This window comes from Takifugu rubripes, chromosome 21 (genome assembly GCF_901000725.2).
Source record: "Takifugu rubripes chromosome 21, fTakRub1.2, whole genome shotgun sequence".
NCBI lineage: Eukaryota > Metazoa > Chordata > Actinopteri > Tetraodontiformes > Tetraodontidae > Takifugu > Takifugu rubripes.
This window is the reverse complement of record NC_042305.1, coordinates 6540476-6560065: the sequence shown is the minus strand read 5'-3', so window position 1 is coordinate 6560065 and position 19590 is coordinate 6540476. Positions and strand designations below refer to the sequence as shown.

At 43.2% G+C, this 19590-nt stretch overlaps 4 protein-coding genes and 1 long non-coding RNA gene across 7 annotated transcripts; 3 read left to right on the top strand and 2 right to left on the bottom strand.

Annotated features, from left to right (window-relative positions):
* Positions 1 to 190: 190 nt before the first annotated feature.
* shld3 (shieldin complex subunit 3) lies at positions 191 to 2440 on the bottom strand. 2 transcript variants are annotated; one of them, XM_029829168.1, is made up of 3 exons: positions 2188 to 2440; positions 1177 to 1756; positions 191 to 655 (listed from the first exon to the last, which is right to left on the bottom strand). In XM_029829168.1, exons 2-3 carry the CDS (start codon positions 1732 to 1734, stop codon positions 452 to 454), a joined length of 762 nt encoding a protein of 253 aa, XP_029685028.1. In that variant the 5' UTR covers positions 1735 to 1756; positions 2188 to 2440; the 3' UTR covers positions 191 to 451. The 2 variants fall into 2 exon arrangements, with proteins under 2 accessions (XP_029685028.1, XP_029685029.1); XM_029829169.1 differs by having other exon boundaries at positions 1177 to 1751.
* A 307-nt stretch (positions 2441 to 2747) lies between these two features.
* LOC115247477 (uncharacterized) lies at positions 2748 to 4252 on the top strand. The gene is made up of 2 exons (XR_003886541.1): positions 2748 to 3324; positions 4024 to 4252. It is a non-coding gene; the product is annotated as an uncharacterized lncRNA (long non-coding RNA).
* Positions 4253 to 4783: 531 nt separating this feature from the next.
* LOC101065017 (serine/threonine-protein phosphatase 2A catalytic subunit beta isoform) lies at positions 4784 to 9741 on the bottom strand. Its single transcript, XM_003974530.3, has 8 exons — positions 9316 to 9741; positions 8407 to 8445; positions 7577 to 7747; positions 6519 to 6692; positions 6352 to 6441; positions 5858 to 6019; positions 5522 to 5640; positions 4784 to 5300 (listed from the first exon to the last, which is right to left on the bottom strand). The coding sequence occupies exons 1-8, from the start codon at positions 9415 to 9417 to the stop codon at positions 5228 to 5230; spliced, it is 930 nt and encodes a 309-aa protein (XP_003974579.1). The 5' UTR covers positions 9418 to 9741; the 3' UTR covers positions 4784 to 5227.
* Positions 9742 to 14644: 4903 nt separating this feature from the next.
* Positions 14645 to 16993, top strand: srp19 (signal recognition particle 19). 2 transcript variants are annotated; one of them, XM_029829434.1, is made up of 6 exons: positions 14645 to 14848; positions 15610 to 15685; positions 15914 to 15985; positions 16093 to 16104; positions 16197 to 16305; positions 16408 to 16993. In XM_029829434.1, exons 1-6 carry the CDS (start codon positions 14811 to 14813, stop codon positions 16536 to 16538), a joined length of 438 nt encoding a protein of 145 aa, XP_029685294.1. In that variant the 5' UTR covers positions 14645 to 14810; the 3' UTR covers positions 16539 to 16993. The 2 variants fall into 2 exon arrangements, with proteins under 2 accessions (XP_029685294.1, XP_003974578.1); XM_003974529.3 differs by lacking the exon at positions 16093 to 16104 and having other exon boundaries at positions 14647 to 14848.
* A 153-nt stretch (positions 16994 to 17146) lies between these two features.
* rsph14 (radial spoke head 14 homolog) lies at positions 17147 to 19289 on the top strand. Its single transcript, XM_011615525.2, has 6 exons — positions 17147 to 17471; positions 17873 to 17975; positions 18046 to 18164; positions 18328 to 18550; positions 18630 to 18766; positions 18905 to 19289. Exons 1-6 carry the CDS (start codon positions 17312 to 17314, stop codon positions 19174 to 19176), a joined length of 1014 nt encoding a protein of 337 aa, XP_011613827.1. The 5' UTR covers positions 17147 to 17311; the 3' UTR covers positions 19177 to 19289.
* The last annotated feature ends 301 nt before the right edge of the window (positions 19290 to 19590 follow it).

Genomic DNA, 19590 nt, shown 5'->3' with positions numbered 1-19590 from the left:
GGGGACCATGGCAACAAAAGAATGCATGTGATGGGGGTGTACTGTATTCATGCTGTCCTCATTTATTCAGGTCTTATAAAAGCAGCCGTTTGAAAATATCCACGCGTATGTGTGAGACATCTGCATCATGTGACCTGCTGCTGCAGTCTTCCAAAAGGAACCACCCCCTCCTACATCAAATACATCTATATCAAGGTGTATGTACACTTCTTTATTTAAAATGTAAAAACACATTATTGCAAAACAAATATATGTTATTAATTTAAAGAATAATTTAATTCCTACATTAATCAGAATTTAATGCATTTGAAGACATTTTTGCAGAACGATAAAATCTCTGAATATAAAAACTAAAATATTAAGTGTGACTTTTATAAAAGCATTGAAGTAATTTATAAAAATGCCATTTATTCAGATGAAAATGACTGTTACTGCCTGAAGCATTTCTGTTCTATATGCTGAAGATGATCCCGTGTCTGCGGACTGTTAGACAGATCTTCCCAAACAGCTGCAGCTTGTCCTTCAGGAAGTGACCCACCTCCTCAGAGTGGACCACATCACAGAACACCCAGATCTCGGCTCGCTCCCTTTGGATGTTGGCATTGCATGTCAGCAACTGCGAGGTCTGAATAAAGTGGCTCACCGACTGCCACAGCTGCAGGGAAGACAACCACCAGAAGAGGAACACAGTTCAGATTATTGATTATTTCACATCAAAAGCCCAACGAGGCAAAAATGTTGTAATGACATCGGTAACACGGCCACGGCTTCCTTGGGGACTTCCTGTCTGACTCAGGTCAGTGAAACTAAACAGTAGTTACACTTTGTAGGTGAGCTACATGCATGAAATATACTTTCTGACCCAACCATTCATGGTTCTGAGCAAGATTTTTTTACATCATGTACCAGTAATCACTTTTTCTCTGAGCCTCCAAACATTTAGACTGAAACTGACTGACGTCAGGACCACAAAAAAAACACAATCTGATAGGTTGTTCATCTTGCTGTCAGCATTGTTGAACAGGTACATATGCAGTATATTAAAAAAAAGGAACCACAGTTTGACCATGAACTCAAAAGCCCACATCCTAACATCTTAACTGTCCTCGGCTCTCTTTACCAGTTATTAACTGTTAGCCAGCATGCTAACATAAATGGACAAATATCTGCACTGACCTGCTCAATGTCTCCAGGACAGTTGTGCTTACTGATTACCCATCTGACCCTCTGGCGGAGGTGCAGCTGGAGTATGGAGACCATGTGACAGAAGTCTTGGGACAGTGGCTTAGAGTTCTGCAGCAGAACTCCTTTGTGTGTGAAGACACTCCAGGAGCGCCGGAATGGTGAGGCTTTGACAGCACAGTAATGTTTGTGGTCATGAGGAGATGCTCTGCTGTTTTTCAGACCACCTGGGAGGAGGTTTTCTTTGGTTTCTAATATAAAATCTTTATGATCCTGTTTTAATCTGTCTACAGACAAATGTTCCTGAGTTCTCTGGGCAATGCTTTCTAATCCAGGTCTGTGAGGAGAACTTTGAAAATACCTGTTATGAAAGGAGGTGATTGCAGGTGCTGATTTGGCAGGTCTGATGGGGAAATGGGAATCAGAGAACCAGGGGGTAAAGACTGGAGGAGTTCGACAGGGGAAAGGTTTAAGAAGCTTTTCTGTGGTCTCCAACAGAGAGTTGAGCCTGGCCTCTGATCCAGGCTGGTAGTGCAGAACCACGTCCTCCATCCAAAGATTAACCCTTCCTATTCTTTTTCAGACACAAAAAGTCATGGGAAAAATGATGACACACATAAAATTACTGTTGACAAAAAACCCTGAGTATCTAATTGCTTCCAAGAGAACAAGGGCCTTCATTTTGAAATTTAAGATGCGTATCTTGTTTTGTTTTTTGTTTTAAAAAAGGAGGTTCAATAAAGCTTTAAAGAGTGCATGAACTTCATTGTAAAATAATGATGTATTGTCAACTATTGATGTAATAACAGCTCATTTGGAACTTGGATTATCCATAATAATAATAATATTCAATCATCAAAAGATTTAGCGACAAAAAGCTAATGTTTTTAGCTTCTTAGCGAAGATGTTTAGAATAGCTAAACAGCAAATATAACTGCGACGTAGATACACTCAGGTGTGTTTTCATTATCCCAAACGGTGAAATGTGTAACGTCAATTCCAAACCTTTAAGCGCCTTATTTTCTTCATAGTGTTGATTTAAGCGGTGGAAATGGTGGTGATGGAGACCACCACGAACAACATGGAGACCGCGGGACGCGATTCGCGGAGAGTCTCGCGATCGTTCAATACAGCTCAGCCGTCTTCATTATTGTAAAGGAAATACGGATCAATTCACGATATTCGTCTTTAATCCCACCAAAACTACATAAACCACTCACTAATTTGTGACATACGGAGGATTATCTCACACTAATGTAGAATCAAGTTAGTCTCTTTGGATTAAATGTGAGCAACTATAGTGAGACCCCTGCCCAAAAATTGTAGACACAACCAACCAAATGCATGCTCTCTCGCTATGCTATGCGCCTGTCCAAGCACATTTAAAATGCTTGTGTATTTCAGTTCTCAAAAAACTGGCAACATTTTTACTTTACATGTGGTTAAATTGAAAAACAAATGACACCGACACAATGTGCTAGTTTGTCAATAGGACACTTTTATTTCATACGTCTTTAGTCTTTAACCCTTGTATTATGTTGAAAAAAAATTACAATAATTATGTTGCGGGTCATTTTGACCCGTACTGTGTAAATCCATTCAAAACAGACAAAAAACAGTTTAAACCAACAACAACTTTATTTTAGAATATATGAACATTCAGAAAAGAGACATAACAATACATTTTAATTTCAACACTATATTTAGGAACTATTTTGTTCAAGTTTTTCCCTATGAATTTTTTTTTCCATTTAACTTGCCCCTTTTTTCACATTTTCCAAATTCAACATTTCAATGCTCTCCACATGATGGACAGAATGTAACTGTGTGCTTTCTGCAGATATAACTCTTGCATTTCACACAAGAGGTACTTGTTTTGATGTCATCTCGGGAGGGACAGACCTGGCATCTTTTCCGTTTCTTTACACCTGTGTCCACTGGATCCACTGCAGATTGGCTGGATGACCCCATCTTGACCTTTTCAATGACAGCTGCCGCTGCTGAGGATCGGGCTGGCCTGGCTCGCCTCTGGATCATGGGAGTGACGAGTGCTTTGCCGAGTTCTTCCAGGAAAAGCCGACGTCGGTACAATTTCCCGGCATTCCATTGCTGGTTGATTTCAGTCCACAGAACATAGGCATTGTAAGCAGACACATCCACAATGTTGTAGAAAATCACCAAGGGCCAACGGGCAGTCTTGCGCTGGCAGCTGTATGTTGCTGTGACTTTGTCCAGATTGTCAACTCCTCCTTTGGTGGAGTTGTAATCGAGGATCATTTGTGGCTTCATGTCTTCTCTTGTGCTCAGAGATGCATCTGTGTGCATTGTGCTCATTACAAGAACATTCTTGTTTCTCTTTGGGCAGTATGAAACAACTGTTGCTTTCTCTAATTGCAGCTAGTTTGTCTCTTTCACGACGACCAGCTCTGGTTTCACGGTTGTCAAATCGGATCACACGAGATATCATGTGAAATGTCTCCAGAGACATTGTTGCTCGAAAGATTGGCCTTCCATACTCTTCATCCCATAGACTTGAAGTTGCTTCTCCCTTTGACCTGTACATTCCAGCTAATACCAGAATTCCGATGTAAGCATGCAAGTCAGTCTGATCCAGTGGCTTCCATTTCTCCTGAAATACACGCCTCCCCTCCAAGTTGGTCATTTCCAGTATGATCTTCTCAATTGGTGGGGATATGAAGAGCTGAAATGTTGATATGATATCATCAACTCGTGTGACAGCAAATCTTGTAGGACCGGGAGTCATTTTGATGACATTGGAAGATGACAGTCTACCTCGGCTTTGGTGTGGTGATGTTGACCATTTTATTTTACCATCTTTAGATGCCCATGTCTCCTCTGTGGATGATGATTGCTGCATTCCTTGGCTTTCATCCAATGGAGAGACAACGGCAGGCTCGTCCTCTGAATCCTCCTCATCATCAGAAAATTGAAAATCTGGATCATCAGTTACATTGTCCTCGGTCTCTGAAATATCCTCTGTCTCTGAAACCTCTTCCTCTGCATCAGTGTCTGAGTTCAAAATCTGTGATAAAGCTTCTTCAGCTGTAAACGTTCTGGAGCTCATTTTTGGTGTGTTGGTCCTTTGACCAACACACCAAAAATGATGGCATAAGAAAAGTGACAAGAAAAAGGGAGAGAAAGTCCCTCCTCGATGCACCTGGGTCTCTGGCAGTCAAAATACAATTAAATGTACATCACAGCACAATACTCTTTGATGTAGATCAGAAGGACATCAAAAGGCATGTTTATTTTGGATATTTACTGCTACTTACTCACATAAAAGTGTCCGGGTCAAAATGACCCGCAACATAATATTCATATTCAAACTCTGCACAGACATTCCACTAAACACCACAGTGTCCAAATTTTACACACCAATTCATGACCCTAGATGAGGAAAAGTCACAAAATTTCATGAAGAAAAACCAAAGATAACCAGTACTTTGGTCAACACAAAAACCAAAACGGGTCAAATTGACCCGTAGCATAATACAAGGGTTAATCAAATTACAGTAATATACTTGCTGAGATGACCACCGGCTGAAGCCTGGACAGCTAAATCTGACAACTGGACTACTTGAAGCAAATGTATTCTTTAATTTTCCAACTGATGCAACAGAAACAGATGCAATATGGTGCTATCAGGCAGGGGGGATTTAGTGCTGGTCTTAAGAAAAAAGAAGAAAGACATTGCGTGTTGCACATGTAAAAGGATCAGAATATGGCACATTTGGTCCACGTTGGTAATTTTATTATCTGGTTTTCAAAACATGTAATAAACAAAAAGAAAAGAACAGGTCATAGTTGTTTTTCCCCAAAAGCACAGCATTAATGACAGCATACTGAAAACAAGACTGTAGAGGGGGTCGCTCTAAGGTTTCTTCGTTAAAATCTGGGTTCATCAGCCAATCGTTTGTTTCTATCCTCCCTGGTACAGTAATAATAGTTAGAAATTTCCATCCAAATGACAGGGGGAGGGAGGGGTGGAGCTTTCTAGGTGATTGACAAGGGAGGGTTTGGACATTCACAGGAAGTAGTCAGGAGTGCGTCTGGTCACATGGGGCTCGCCACGGCGAGGGGCGGGATCAAACTGAAGGCTAGAAGAGGCAAAGAGAAAAAAGTTAGGAGACAAGTTGTTAGCTCAGAAAGATATACAAACTTTGTTGCTGAAGAACTTTATGCTGAAGAAGTTTATCAGGAAGGTGATCACTGCTTCAGCTGGGTTCAAAAGCATTTTTAACATGTGCTGAGCTACTCAACATAACTGACGTGCGTTTAGGACAAAGATGAAGTGAGCTGTCTGGTTTACATTACTTACAAAGAGTATTTCAGAGTGTCATCCAGTTCCATGATGGCTGCCTGGTTTCCACAGCGGTAGCAGTAGTTTGGAGCACTAAAGATGGTCACCACGTTCTTGTCATGGCCCCAGTTATAACCCTGAATAGGGAAGAACACACATGAACATGGGACCTCCCAGTAAACAGTGCACGTGCACTCTGGTTTAAGGTGACCTTATTCAGGTCAAACTCAGTGGGAGTGAGACGGAGCTCACTGACAGCTTCATTCTGCCATTACCTTGGACACACCGGGCTCCACACTGGCCAGGTGGTTTCTATCACCTTTATTTATACATAGAGGGAAGTGTGTGTGTTACCTCCATGACCAGCTGATGGGCACGGGACACCAGGGTGAGGCCATTGGCGTGGTTGAAGGTTTCAGAGATGTCTTGTCCAAAGGTGTAGCCGGCCCCTCTGGGAGAGATGCCCCACCCACCACGGTCGTCAGGGTCCGACCACAGCAGGTCACACATGGGACCCTGGGGGGGATAATTTCAGAACATTTCAGTCCAGAACCTAAAACCAAACACACCACGCTTGTGTGCAGGTCAGAATCAGATATTCTCTTTATAGCATTCATGAAAGTGGACTTGTCATGTCATTATGGCATATGCGGACAAAGCTACATATAGACTGATTTTCATGTGCAGGACTTCCATCCATACAGGAGCAGCAAGACAAGAACACAAGTTACAGCGAGACAGAAGAAAAAAGAGGTCATTGAGACACTAAAGTGGACAAACAGACGTAACTATCGCTTCTCATCAAGGGCGAACACAAGTCACATGTGCGTGCATGCATGCGTGCGTACCTCATGAGGAACTTCTTGCAGGCGGTCCAGGGCTCTTATATGATCCAGAGTGTCTATGGAGGGAGACAAGCCTCCGTGGAGACAGAAGATCTGAGATGGGACAGAAGAGATGGAGTGACTAAGCTGACTGGATGTTGACACCATGAACGTGCGTCCTGATGTCCCACCTGTTGGTCGACCAGTGCGGTGAGCGGCAGGTAGTCAAACAAGTCTGTGAAGTACTTCCAGACGTTGGCGTTGCCGTACTTCCTCAGACATTCATCGTAGAAGCCATAGACTTGTGTGATCTGCCGTGACTCATGGTTCCCTCTCAAAATGGTGATTCGCTCTGGAAAACGAACCTAAACAAAGACCGTTGTGTAGTGGTTTCAACCCTTACTGGCCAGTCTGAACTGGTGAAACCCCCCCCACTTCCACACCAGCTCCTGATATTTACATTTAGCCTCAACTGGTATTTTTAAGTACATTTGCTCATTTAATAATGGCTGAATGGATCTCCACTTCCTCTATGTAGGCAGGGAGAACTTCCTTTGCTGCTGTTAAGAGAACAAAATGAAGCTTCTCCCCTTTGTTTCTCTAATAAATCAGGTTGTGAGTAAAAACCCTGCAGCAGCTTTACTGGCTAAAGGGCTCTTTTCCAGTCCCTGATGGAAAGACACTAATAAACCTGCAAGACGAGTTCAGTGCCTTCAACCAGAACAGGCGTCTGTCTCCAACACCTGACCCGTATCCACAGCAACGCAACACTGCTTGGCCAGAAAACATAGGGACAAACTGTCCGTCATCATCCCTCAGGACGTTCTTCAGGACATCCAATTTATTCGTTTCTGTTTGGCTTCACAGGCGTTCCTGTTTTACTGTCACATTCCCTTTAGAAATAAAAAAGACTAGCATCTGGGAACACTGGGACTATTGGACCCGAGTTCATTGTGTGAACATTCTGCGCACCATCTCTAAATTCTGGTGGAATCTGGGCTCTTTTTAATTCTACTTTCATGAGCATTTCACCAGACTGGAGATCAGCCGGTGACTCATGCGACCACAGAGACATATATCTGTGGTTTTTGATTCTAGGCTGCTACAAGTGTTACAACTATTGTCTTGAGTCCAAAGTAGACTGAAGTCTACATCATGTGCTTTGTGACTATTCAAATGGTTGGCATCAAAGAGGATTCACATTTCACATTTTCACCCATATTCTGATCTGAATAAAGCAGCTGTTTACCTTTAACGTGACCAACAGCGTGACCGTCTCCACAGAGTAGTAGCCTCTGTCCACGTAGTCTCCCATGAACAGGTAGTTGGTGTCGGGAGACTTTCCTCCAATCTTAAATAGCTCCATCAGGTCATGGAACTGACCGTGCACATCGCCACACACCGTCACTGGGCATCGCACCTGAGGACATTTGGGACACAGTCACTGAACATGAACTTAACCAATGGGTTCGACCAGGATACCCGTAGCTCAGAAACGTCTGGGTTAAACGGGTTGACTTGGACACCGTTTCTGTTGGGTTCTTCCAAAGGAACCTTACTGAATACTGCAGGCATTTTCAACAGACCCCACACAGACAAAGTGTTATTTTGGGCAGAGGTTCTCCTCTGCTTTGTCAAAGCATCATGTCCACAAAGATGAGAATTATAGTTCTGAACATTGTCATGTCTATGTGGAGAATCAAGTGTGGAAGCAAAACTCAGATCCCACTTTGTGACAATGTTACGACCTTCTCGTAAAGGCATCAGCCGCTGCAGCACCCTGCGTTCACATCAAACACTTCAACAAACCTCTCAAGATATTTTAGTGCATTTTCTGTCTTTATTCATCGCCAAAATCCCCAGCAGTTTGGTGGCGGATATTAAACTGTGTTATAGTTAAAAGGCACATTTCTTAGCCAAACAACAGCATTTAGAGTGTAAACATGCTGGACTATTAATGCCTCCTCGACACAGAAAAGAGCTTTAAAAGGCTCAAAGTGGCTAATTAATGATTTCTTTGATTTCAGATGAGCTGATTGTGGTCTACCCTGAGGAGACGTGTGGCCCAGTCACACTCACCTCCTGCACGTTAGACTCGTTGGTCAGAATTTCCTTGGCCTGGAAAAGAAATGAAGAGAACAAAATCAGCCAGAGACTTTTACATGTTTATATGTTAACAGTTGAACAATAATTCAGAGCTTGAAGGTCAAATTTAATTAGAAGGAACAAAGCGTTTATTCTTGTTAGAATTCAGAATTTTAATGAAAATGAGATTTTGATTCAAATACTGCTGTACAGTATTTTACTTAACAATGAAATGGGAAAGGAAGCTTTCAGAGTTCTTTCTGAGACATAATACTGTCACTTTGCAGTTAAAAAATAAAGGACTACTTCGCTACATGAGATGTAACATGTTAGACATTTTCTCTTCGAGTTATTGTCGTTTCACATTGGGATCTGTGCATGCACGGCGTGTGCAGGAGAAGCTGATGTTCAACCACCCTGAGATGAGGGAATTAGGAGCTTTGAGCTTCAATAAAGCTCGGATCGATCAACATGGGCGCGGTGCGAATCATTCTAGCGATTCAGACACCCAACTGGAAACCACTCAACACTCACCATGAGCTTCTAGCTCCATTTAACCAAGTACCCCAGTATCGGGTAGCGGTAAACCGTCTGCGTCTGTTTGGTGGCTAACAAGCGGCGAGATGCGACATTTTCCGGCCTCGCTCCTCGGGTCGGTGGCTGATCGATAATTTTAGAGGAACCGTGTTACCTGAAGCTACAACAATACATTTACCTAGAAAAAATATTTTGATACCTCAAGCTCAGATATCAATTTAAGCGTATTCAGAAAAGGGAAGAAAACCATATATATAGCTAATTTTCCGAAACTAGCCGGAGCCGTCATCGTAATCTCTCGGCAGGGCCACACTGAAAATGGGCCGACTGGATCAGAATAAAACTGCACTTTTTCAGCCAACTTACCTTCTCACAGAGTGTTCGGACTTGGTTTTCCGTTAGCTGCTTACACTCGTTTAACTGTTCGATCCATTGGTCTAATTCTTTAGTAAAAGATTTGTCTTCCATGACAGCCGCCCGCTAAGCTAGCCGCTTTAGCTACCTGAAAAAACAAACTGGCCTGTGTCTCGACGCTAGCTGTTAGCTTTGTATTGTTAACCCAATCCAGTCAGCCAAACCGGTTGGAAAATCAACGTTAAGACCTAAAAATTACAAGCACTTTTCTCCACGTCTATCATGATAAATGACCAATGTTAAGTTAACAAAGTTAAAATGTTGCCTATATCACCCGGGGGAGATAAAATGGTCGAATGTCCCTGATGCGACGGACCGTAGAGGCAGAAGGTAGTGGTGTCGCAGCGGCTAGTCCACTAGCTAAAAGAGCTAGCTACAATAACATCCGGGCATTTCAGTAGCCAGCCAACTGGCGCAAGAGAGACACTCCGTGGACAGATTGAGAACGTCTAGATAGATAGATAGATAGATAGATAGATAGATAGATAGATAGATAGATAGATAGATAGATAGATAGATAGATAGATTAGATAGATAGATAGATAGATAGATAGATAGATAGATAGATAGATAGATAGATAGATAGATAGATAGATAGATAGATAGATAGATAGATAGATAGATAGATAGATAGATAGATAGATAGATAGATAGATAGATAGATAGATAGATAGATAGATAGATAGATAGATAGATAGATTGATTAAAGTTTTGTTTTTGTTTGTTTTTTTAACTTCTGAAAAACAAAAAGCTTCTCAGGGGGAGATCCAAGCGAACCCGAAGAATAAAAGACGGCAGCACTGACATCTGTCTCAGTTGAAGACTGAAACAGAAAAGCTTCTTGTTTCCCGGCGGAAGACCTGGTTGAATGGTGGTGCTGCACTGCGTCTCGTTGACATTTACAAGAAGGGTCAGAGCACCATGTTCTTCACCAGGAAACTCAGATCCTTTAGCAGGGCCACGATGCAGATGATTTATCATGTGGTGGTAGGGAGGAGAGGAGTAATCTATAACACACTGAACCCCTGTCAGAGCTCTTTCAGCCACAGCCATCCACTGAACTCTCCTCCCAAATTAGCTACAGGAAAGTTAAAACAATATAGAATTATTATTCTGTGTTATATTCTTCATGTGGATCTTTTTTTCTTGGAAATAGTTTTTGCATCTACATAAATGTCTCGTCAACGGCTCATTCTCGTTATGCAGCTTGTTATTGACAAAACCTCCTGAATCACCTTCACCTGAGAAGCATCATAAGAACTTGTTCACCTGTCATGACCCTCAACAGCTGCAGCTCTAAAGGAAGCTGCTCATGTAGTCGGGGGGCAGCACACACAACCTCAGGTTTCATCAAAGTGTTCATTGTTTTCCTGAGGACCACTCTGGAGATGACATCTGAGAGTCATGAGGGGGAAGGTTTTTCACAGACTCATGAGGAGCCAACCCTTCAGATCCCCTCAACTTTGACAGCGTTAGCTGACATCCTGTAAGGACAGAGTTCAGAGAGCAAGAAAAGAGCTTTGGCCCTGAAATCTGTCCCCTGTTCAGTCACGTTGCCGTTAGTGGACCTTCGTGATGTTGGCTCAGGCTGTTGCAAGTCAAGAAATTTCCACCTGCTACCATCTGCTCTTAGTTTGTTGAAATCCTATTGAAATTAATGGCGACAGTAAAATAAAATTTCTTTTTTTATTTGGACATTGTCCTTTCAGGGAGACGCCTGGAGTCCATTTGTGACTTAGAATGACGGCTGAGATCGGCCTGTAGCGTCCCCTGGTGGTAAGGTTACAAATGACAGAAAATACATCACGTGTGACTGGAGTTGTTCAGTTTTGCAATAACAAAACATGGCAAACTTTATTTCGAACGTAGCGATGACATCAAACAAAGGAGAAGAAGTGAGGTCACCGATGACGTCATCACACATCATGAATGTGGCCATGCTCCACATCTGACAGTAGAGTTTATGCTGTCCTGCAACTACACTAAACATATTAAATACACATTTAGATTTATGACTTTACATACAAGAAACTGTGCAGAGTCTGTAGGCAACGGGGCTGTGATTAGAGCCTATTGAGGGAGTCACATGGAGCTCATCTGGGGAAACTCCTGGTGCAAGTGTGAAGCAGAAGTGCTGGAGGAGGGTGACCAAGAAGATGAAGAGTTCCACTCTGGCCAGAGTCTCTCCAGGACATGCCCTACTAACTGTAAGAGAGGAGGGTTTAACTTCATGTCCCAGCAGATGGAATGATGAGAAGGTTGCACAAGGCAACTTGCTGAAAACGGCAGGAAAGCATCTCGCTTGACAAACTTCCGGTCCTTCTCCAGAAAGTGTGAAGGATAAAAGGTGTGAGGGTGTTCCCATTCAGTCTCTTCAAGCAGGACCGAGGCAACAGAAGCAGTGTCCTCCATATAATCTATATGTGACACACACAGTAGCCTCTGCTCAATGTCAATTTAAACCTCATGATGTCACCCTCCTTGGATGTCAAAGACATCTGAAGCTGTAACATCTCAGTATTAGAGTTTGAACCTTCTGATGATGATTGAGAACTCCTGATCATCATGAACCTTAGAGGCAGATCCAAACATCATTATCTGCCACAGACATGAGTGCAGAGGGGCAAATTCACACAGTGAAAAAGTGGACTACAACCCAGGCAGTAACTTCAAGAACATTAGATCTAAAAGCGGAGGAGACCCCACATCCATGCTGGAGGAACATGTCAGCTGTGTCAACTCCCCTTTTTGAGGAAGTGTCCCCGGAAGATGATATCCTGGTTGGTTACATGTGGAAGAGAAGTGAGGGCGACGTGGCCACTCTGGGTTTCATGAATGACAGCGTTGGTGAAGGACAGGTTCTTCCTGTCCCCCTCCTGCACCTGACGGCTTTCCGATCACTCTGCTCAGCTCCTCCTGGACCTGATCTGAGAGATAAAAAAATCTTTGGCATTTAATCCTACAACTGCTCAGCACATGGGAAAGAACCAACTTTGGATCTGTGGATATAGAAACAGCACCTGTGTGGGTGTGTCCGCACCGCTAGACTCTGCATGTGGACCATAAAAGCATCAACGATCCCTCTGCTCTTCTGTTGATTCAGGGTCTGACATCAGTCTACCTGTGAGGATACATTTCAAACTCTGTCTTCCACAATGTTGTACTAAATGTTGTACTAAATGTACCAGGCTGGTTTTACTGAATGATCTGTCAAATGATCTCAAACTCCTTTAATTCCTCGATATTTCACAAGCCTTCAGCAGATGAAAGACTTGCTGTCAATCAGCTGGACGGAGACTTCAGATTCAGATTCCTTTATCTGTCCCACACGGGGAAATTTACAGTGCAACAGCAGCAAAAGCATGCAGAAAAAATAAAATTTGAGATAAGAATAGAAATATACAAAAAAGGATATATATACACAGTAATCCAAGATAAATGGATAATCAGCTCCTGTATACCTGTACATAGTACAGAGGGTGTAAAAAATATCCATATCAGAATATATGATATTCAGTGTGTGTTATCGGGCATTATGTTTGTTGTACAGGTTGACAGCAGCCGGCAGGAAAATCTGCGATACCTCTCCTTCACACAGCGAGGGGGGAGCAGCCGCTCACTGAAGGAGCTGCCCAGTGCTGTCAGGGTGTCCTGTAGGGGGTGGGACATGTTGTTCAACATGGATGACAGCTTAGCCATCATCCTCCCGTTTCCCACCACCTCCACGGAGTCCAGGGGACATCCCAGGACAGAGCTGGCCCTCCTTGACCGGTCTATCTATCCTATTCCTGTCCCTGTCCGTGATGCTGCTGGACCAGCAGATGATTCCATAAAAGATGGCTGAGCCCACCATAGAGTCATAGAAAGTCCTCAGGAGTGATCCCTGCAGAGACCTCAGCCTCCTGAGCAGGAACAGTCTGCTATTGCCCTTCTTGACAAGGGCATCTGTGTTGTGTGTCCAGTACAGGTTATTGTTTAGGTGACCACCCAGGTACTTATAGAACTTCACAACGTCGATGTCCGTTCCCAGGATATTCACCGGTGCAGGCGGGGTGGGGTGGGGTGGGGTGGGGGTGGGGGGGTGTTGTTACACCTGCGGAGATCCACCACCAGCTCCTTGGCTCCTTGGACTCGACCAAGGATGACATCGTCTATCTGTTGACCCCTCTGCCTCCGTTGGGCTTACAGCTCAGATGGCTTGATTGTTTTTTCTCTCTTTTATGGTTGATAACTGAGTCACATCTGAAAGACTCAACCTATATTATGTGCTTTCATCCATGCAGAACCTTGTTAAGATGTTGATTTAAGCAATGCTCTTTGCAAATAAATAGCCTCAGATAAGCTTGTTACCTTAACCTAGTGATGGGTTCAGATTGTGCCCTGTCATCTAGTTAAGCTGGTCTCTTTTGACTGCTTCTATAGAGTGAATAAATACAATTTAAACTATAAAATGAGCCCCAAATGTTTTTGTTTCTGACCTTATTTCCAACTTCTCAGCATATGTTTTAGATTTAGATATGTAAAAATACATACAGTATATTACCTGTGTGTGTGTGTGTCTGTGTGTGTGTGTGTGTGTGTGTGTGTGTGTGTGTGTGTATGTGTGTGTGTGTGTGTTTGAGTAATAATGTGGCCCACTGAACCACTAAATATTGCTGGTGAAGACCAGAGATGCTATAAATGTTAATAAAACCAACATGATGTAATAAAAATAGCCAAATAAATAGAATTTGCCAGTAAAGAGCATTGTATGGAAGAAAATATATTGAAGAAGAAAACCAAATTTATGACATATTAACTTTTGAAAATGGGCCAAACTGACCCAAAGACAACCGGAGAGTCAAAATCCCCGAAGGACATTTTGACCTGACCCTATCTCAGTTCACTAATGTGTAACTAGAACTTTATAAAGTGCATATGGTTAAATCTGAAATCAAATCTGTGTGGGTACATTTCTAAGAATTGGACAATTAATAAATATAAATTATTAAATAGCACTTTATTTGTCACAGGGAAACACCAAAATAGTGTCAGGAACCTGAGACAGAGTCCCACATTCCTTTATCTTGTGAGAATCAGAAATTAAAAGGCAGAATTGCTGTAAAAAATGAGAGTTGAAATTGGAAGCGATTTCTGAATTGTAGACTTGGGATCAAGTGGAAGGGGAAGGCGTTGTTTTAAAAAATAGTTTTCAGACATGGGTCTGATTAAAAGAATCGGAGTCTATAATGGGCTAAACCTGAAGGTGGCAGCAATGTAACTCACCGGATGCTTTCGGGCTTAAATTTGCAAAAATGAAGAAGACAAGGAGCAGATCCGGTTCTGGGTGCAGAGCAAGCACGGGCAAACCATATGGATTGTATAAAACAAATCAAGCTTTTGTGTTAGTCGCTTCTCCAGTTGATAGGCGGCTTCCTGTCTTCGTTTAAACGAGCCAAAATAGCAACATGGCTCATCTAACAGAAAACCCGGCGGATAAAGAAAGGTACGTTTTTGTAAAGCTAACCGGTTAGCCAGACTAAGGAGTTGGGAGCGTTTATGTCGCCCATACCTTCAGAGAGGTTCCCTGAATTTAAATTTATCTTGAGTGACTGGTTATAGGATAATTAATTTTACAATGTTAATGTTAAATTGTACCCAATGTATCGAACATATCATTTCAGCGTATGTTCTGTTCTTAATATTCATCAATTATAATCTTTTAGCCTTAACGTTAAAGTTTGTAAAGCGGCAAAGGGCTTAGTAAAGGTTTTATTATTTATAACTATTTCAATACAGAATGACTTAAATGTATGAAACGTTACAGTAGACCACGCTCCAAGAAGCTTAGCTTTCCCATCGCTCTGTAGTCGTGTAACATGACGTGTAATAAAGACGCTTCCGTATTGAAATTTCTTTTCTCCAATGTTTATGGCTTTTTTTAATGAAAAAGATCTTCTGTGTGTGTTTTATGGTCGAAAGACACCCGATACCGTTTATATTTTTGGGATAAAGAGGAACTGTCTCGAGTGTATTCAGACATTCTCCAACGATAAACGGGTGATTCTGACAAGCAGGGAGCTTATCTGATGGATCCCATCACAAATCTCAGAAATGTGTCTGAATTTACCGAGGTTAACACGTCAATCACACCACCCATCATTAAAAGGAGACCCCAAATATGTTGGAAGTCGCGCAAGAATTATTCAAGTATGTGAGCCAAAACCCCCTGGACTGACGTGCGTGTGTGGTGTGTCCTTGCTTTAGGTTCATTTGTATCTATCCAGTTTACATCAACAGTAAGAAGACTCTGGCTGAAGGACGAAGGATCCCCTCAGAGAAGGTGACGTGAACTTCCGAGGTGTTCAGGGCCAGTTGTCACCACAAAAACTATTTTAGAACCAGAAATGCATAAACAGTTTTTGTGTTCTGAACACCTGTAACCATCACCTACGGCACTTTGCTGCATAAAATATAGATTTTTGCTGGACAAACAGTATATTAGTATATAATTTATTTTAATTTTGGTAGAGGTGACTTACAGTTGCTTATTTTGTGTGTCTGTGTGTAGGCTGTAGAGAATCCTTCGTGCTCAGAGATCAGAGATGTTCTCACTGCTGCTGGTCTCAATGTCTTGGTGGAGGTAAGGAAACATTAATCGGTCGGCGCTGATATTTGCTGTCACTGTGCCGGTGTATTCGGCTGTTTTCAGGGAAAAGTTCTCCCTTAAGATCAAAGATGGATTTACAGAAACGACCTCAGGTTATGGTCACACATACTTGTACAGTTCGTCACCAGCTGCAGTTGTCTCTAAAATTCTAATGTAGATATGTGCTAATATATAAATGTTACAGAATAAGATGCATCCTCGGGAGTGGAACAGGGATGTCCAGTTTCGAGGTCGTGTCAGAGTCCAGCTGAAGCAGACAGACGGCAGCTTCTGTCTGGACAAGTTCTCCTCTCGTGAGTCCTTCCCCCTCCTCCCTTAACTGATGAACTTGGGTTAAAAAAAAAAGAAGCACCAAATGGGATGTTTTATAATCCAAAGTTGTTCCCTTGTTGCAGGTAAAGATGTGATGTTTTATGTGGCAGAGATGATCCCAAAACTAAAGACCCGCACCCAGAAGAGTGGAGGAGGAGACATAAATTCCCAACAGGGGGAAGGGGGAAAGAAGAGCAGGAAAAAGAAGAAATAATCTGGATGCACTCAGTTTTTTTAGTTTTCATTTTATTTGAAATAAACTGAGTGTTTTGATTCATTTGATTAAGCTGCTGGATATGCGGTTGAAGCCAAAAATAAGTAATCTGATTTTTGTTTCTCCAGGTTTGGGGGAAGCTCAGAATTTTATTTTGTTTTTCTTTTGTCAGAAAAAGTGCTATGAGTGGAAGAATGACGTTATTGTGTAAGGATGGGGATGTCTCTTCACGGTTTCCAGCATCATTTTGCCTCTAAATGCAGCTTTTAGATATTGTTCTTTACATTATTCACAGCAGGGTGGGCCTCCTGACACAAAGGAGTCTTGTTGCTGTGATATATTCCCCCGATGAACCATGTTTCTGTTGTGGTCCTGGTAGGTCTGCCCTACAGACATGGCGTGATGGTGGACGGGGTCACCTCGCGTTTCAATAAAATCGAACTCATATTTCTAACCGCCATTGTTCTGTCACTCCATTACAGCGTTTCTGACTCCGGCCATCTCCGTGAAAATCTAACGTTATTTCATAATCAGATCCGCCTCCCCCCAGATATAAAGTCAATCTACAAAATTGATAATCAAAGAATGCGGTGGGCTTTGACGCTTGATCGTTTAAGGATCAAAGGTTTTTTCCAGTACCTTAACTACGGTCCGAATTCATCAATCCCCCAATTAACAAGAGATCAACCCGCACGTTACGTCACACCCGCGGTAACTAGGCAACAGTTTCGCGTCGTTTTCGCTCCCTCTACATCTGAAAAGGCGTTTGTGTGATGGATCCTAGCCGGGCTCCTGTGGCATTCGGGCGTCTCGCTGTCCCGCAGCTGTTCGCGGAGCTGCAGCAGCCGCAGGAAGAGCGCAGGCTGCCGGCTCTGGCCTCTCTGTGTGACCTGCTGCACGACCCGGAGCACATCCACCAGACCCTCAACGGAGGTACCACACGGGCGCCCATGTGTGCCCCCGGTTTAGATTTAGATATGATCGCATACGTTCATCGGCGAAAATTAATTGATGTCTGCCTAGTCTCTCTTCTACTCTCTCTACCAAGCCGGCCATCAGCAGGAGGGTCCCCCTATATGAGCCTGGTCCTGCTCAAGGTTTCTTCCTGTTAAAGGGGAGTTTTTCCTTGCCACTGTTGCTTGTTGGGGGTCAGGCCCTGGGATTCTGTAAAGCACCTAGCAACAATTTTGATTGTAACAGACGCTATATAAATAAAGATTGATTAAATGATTGATTGATTGATTTGTTCAACAACTTTTTAATCCTAAACTGTGTGTGAAGTGTTTATTCGGCACTTTAACATCTTATATTCAGACATTTGTCTTTTACTGCAGGTTTTCTGATTCAGCTGAAAGTTTTGTTGCAGGATGAAGATCCATCAGTCAGAACTAAAGTGTGTGAGCTGCTACACATCATCTCCAGCCACAACATTGGCAGGTAAACGTGTGTGAGCGTGCGTGTGTGTGTGTGTGTCGGAAACATGAGTGTGTTGTGTCTCCTCCTGCAGACAGGCCCTGCTCGTTTGCTCGCTCCTTCCTCCTCTGTGCCAGTTGCTAGACGACTCCTGGTCCCCCTGCAGGAGAAACGTTTACCAAGTGTTGAACCGCCTCTGTCTGCTGCCTGCAGGTGTGCTCATCAAAGCTCTTCCAGATTCCTTGAGTCTTGCACTCTTTGATTGTTTCTGGAGCAATGCATGATGAGATGAATTGATAGATGATAGACAGATGAAAAAGTCCACCTGTAGAGGTCTCATCCTCATGGTGCAGCATTGATGTGCCATCTCTTGCAGGGGCTCAGGAGCTCCTACAACTGGTTCCTAAAATGATGCTGAAGCTCCAAAAGGGGGAGGAGGAGGAGATCCAGGTGCTCCTCCTCTTAACCCTCACATCCTGCTCCAGACTGGACCCTGGACCTGCTCTGGCCAATGATGGAATCTCACTGCTGAGACACAAACTAATGCACAGCAGCACATCTGTCCGCAGGGAGGCGGCGGCGGCCATGATGGCGCTCTGGTCAGTGACCATCTTTCATTTTTTGTGTCTGTCCTGTGTCCACGGTTGTTTCTGAGTGTCCACTTTCTGTCTACTTCAGTGTTTGTGAGGACGGCAAGCAGCAGGTATGTAAGGGGGCAGTACTTCCTGTCGTGAGCCGTCTCCTGTGGGACGAAGACATTGACGTTCGTGTCAACGCTGCAGGAGTCATCATGTACGCTGTGATCACCACCACAGGTACAACCACACATTTCAGACAGTCAGCGAAGTGGACACTGAAATCAAATTCTGAACATTTCCAACATATTTTCCTCCAAATAAAAAAAGTAGCTCAGATTTCAGAGCGTGACTCTCAGCCTGTTCCTGCTCTGATAGGTAAGCAGCAGTGTCTGGACCTGGAACTCCTCCCAGTGCTGCTGGATCTGGTGTCACAGCGGAACCAGGAAGAGGATGAGGGGAAGCTGAAGAGGAGGAAGACGCTGGTAGTTTACTGCCTGCAGGCTCTGGCCAGCCTGGCAGAAGCTCCTGACGGTCGTCGCACCCTGCTAGAGCAGCTTCCCCGGCTGGTGGAGACAAGCCAGGCAGAGGACAAGGACATCCGCCAGGCCGCTCAGACCGCCGTCAAGGTCGTGAGTTGGATGCCTTGAGACCACCCAGACCTGCACAGCTCAATATACCCACAACCTTCATTTGTTTAGCGTTGTGTTCTTTGTCAACTTAGATGTTACAATGGCCAAATAATAAATCTTTATTAAACATTTACAGCCTTATTTCACAAAATGGGTGTAAAACTGTTAATCAGATGCAATGAACATCACTGCAGGTGATGCTTTAAGTAGGAGTGTGAGTATTGACAATGTAACTTATATTTATAATTTAAAAGAATGTTTTCATGGGTCGAGGACTGAACACAGATTGAACTCCTGTTTGAAAACCATTGCGGCATTCCCATGATGCTCTCCTGCAAATCAGCGCCTGCCTGTTGTGCACAGATGAGATGCAAACAAAACTTGAAAACATAAATTCAGAAAGAAAATTAATTTTTAAAGTTCTTTGGAAAA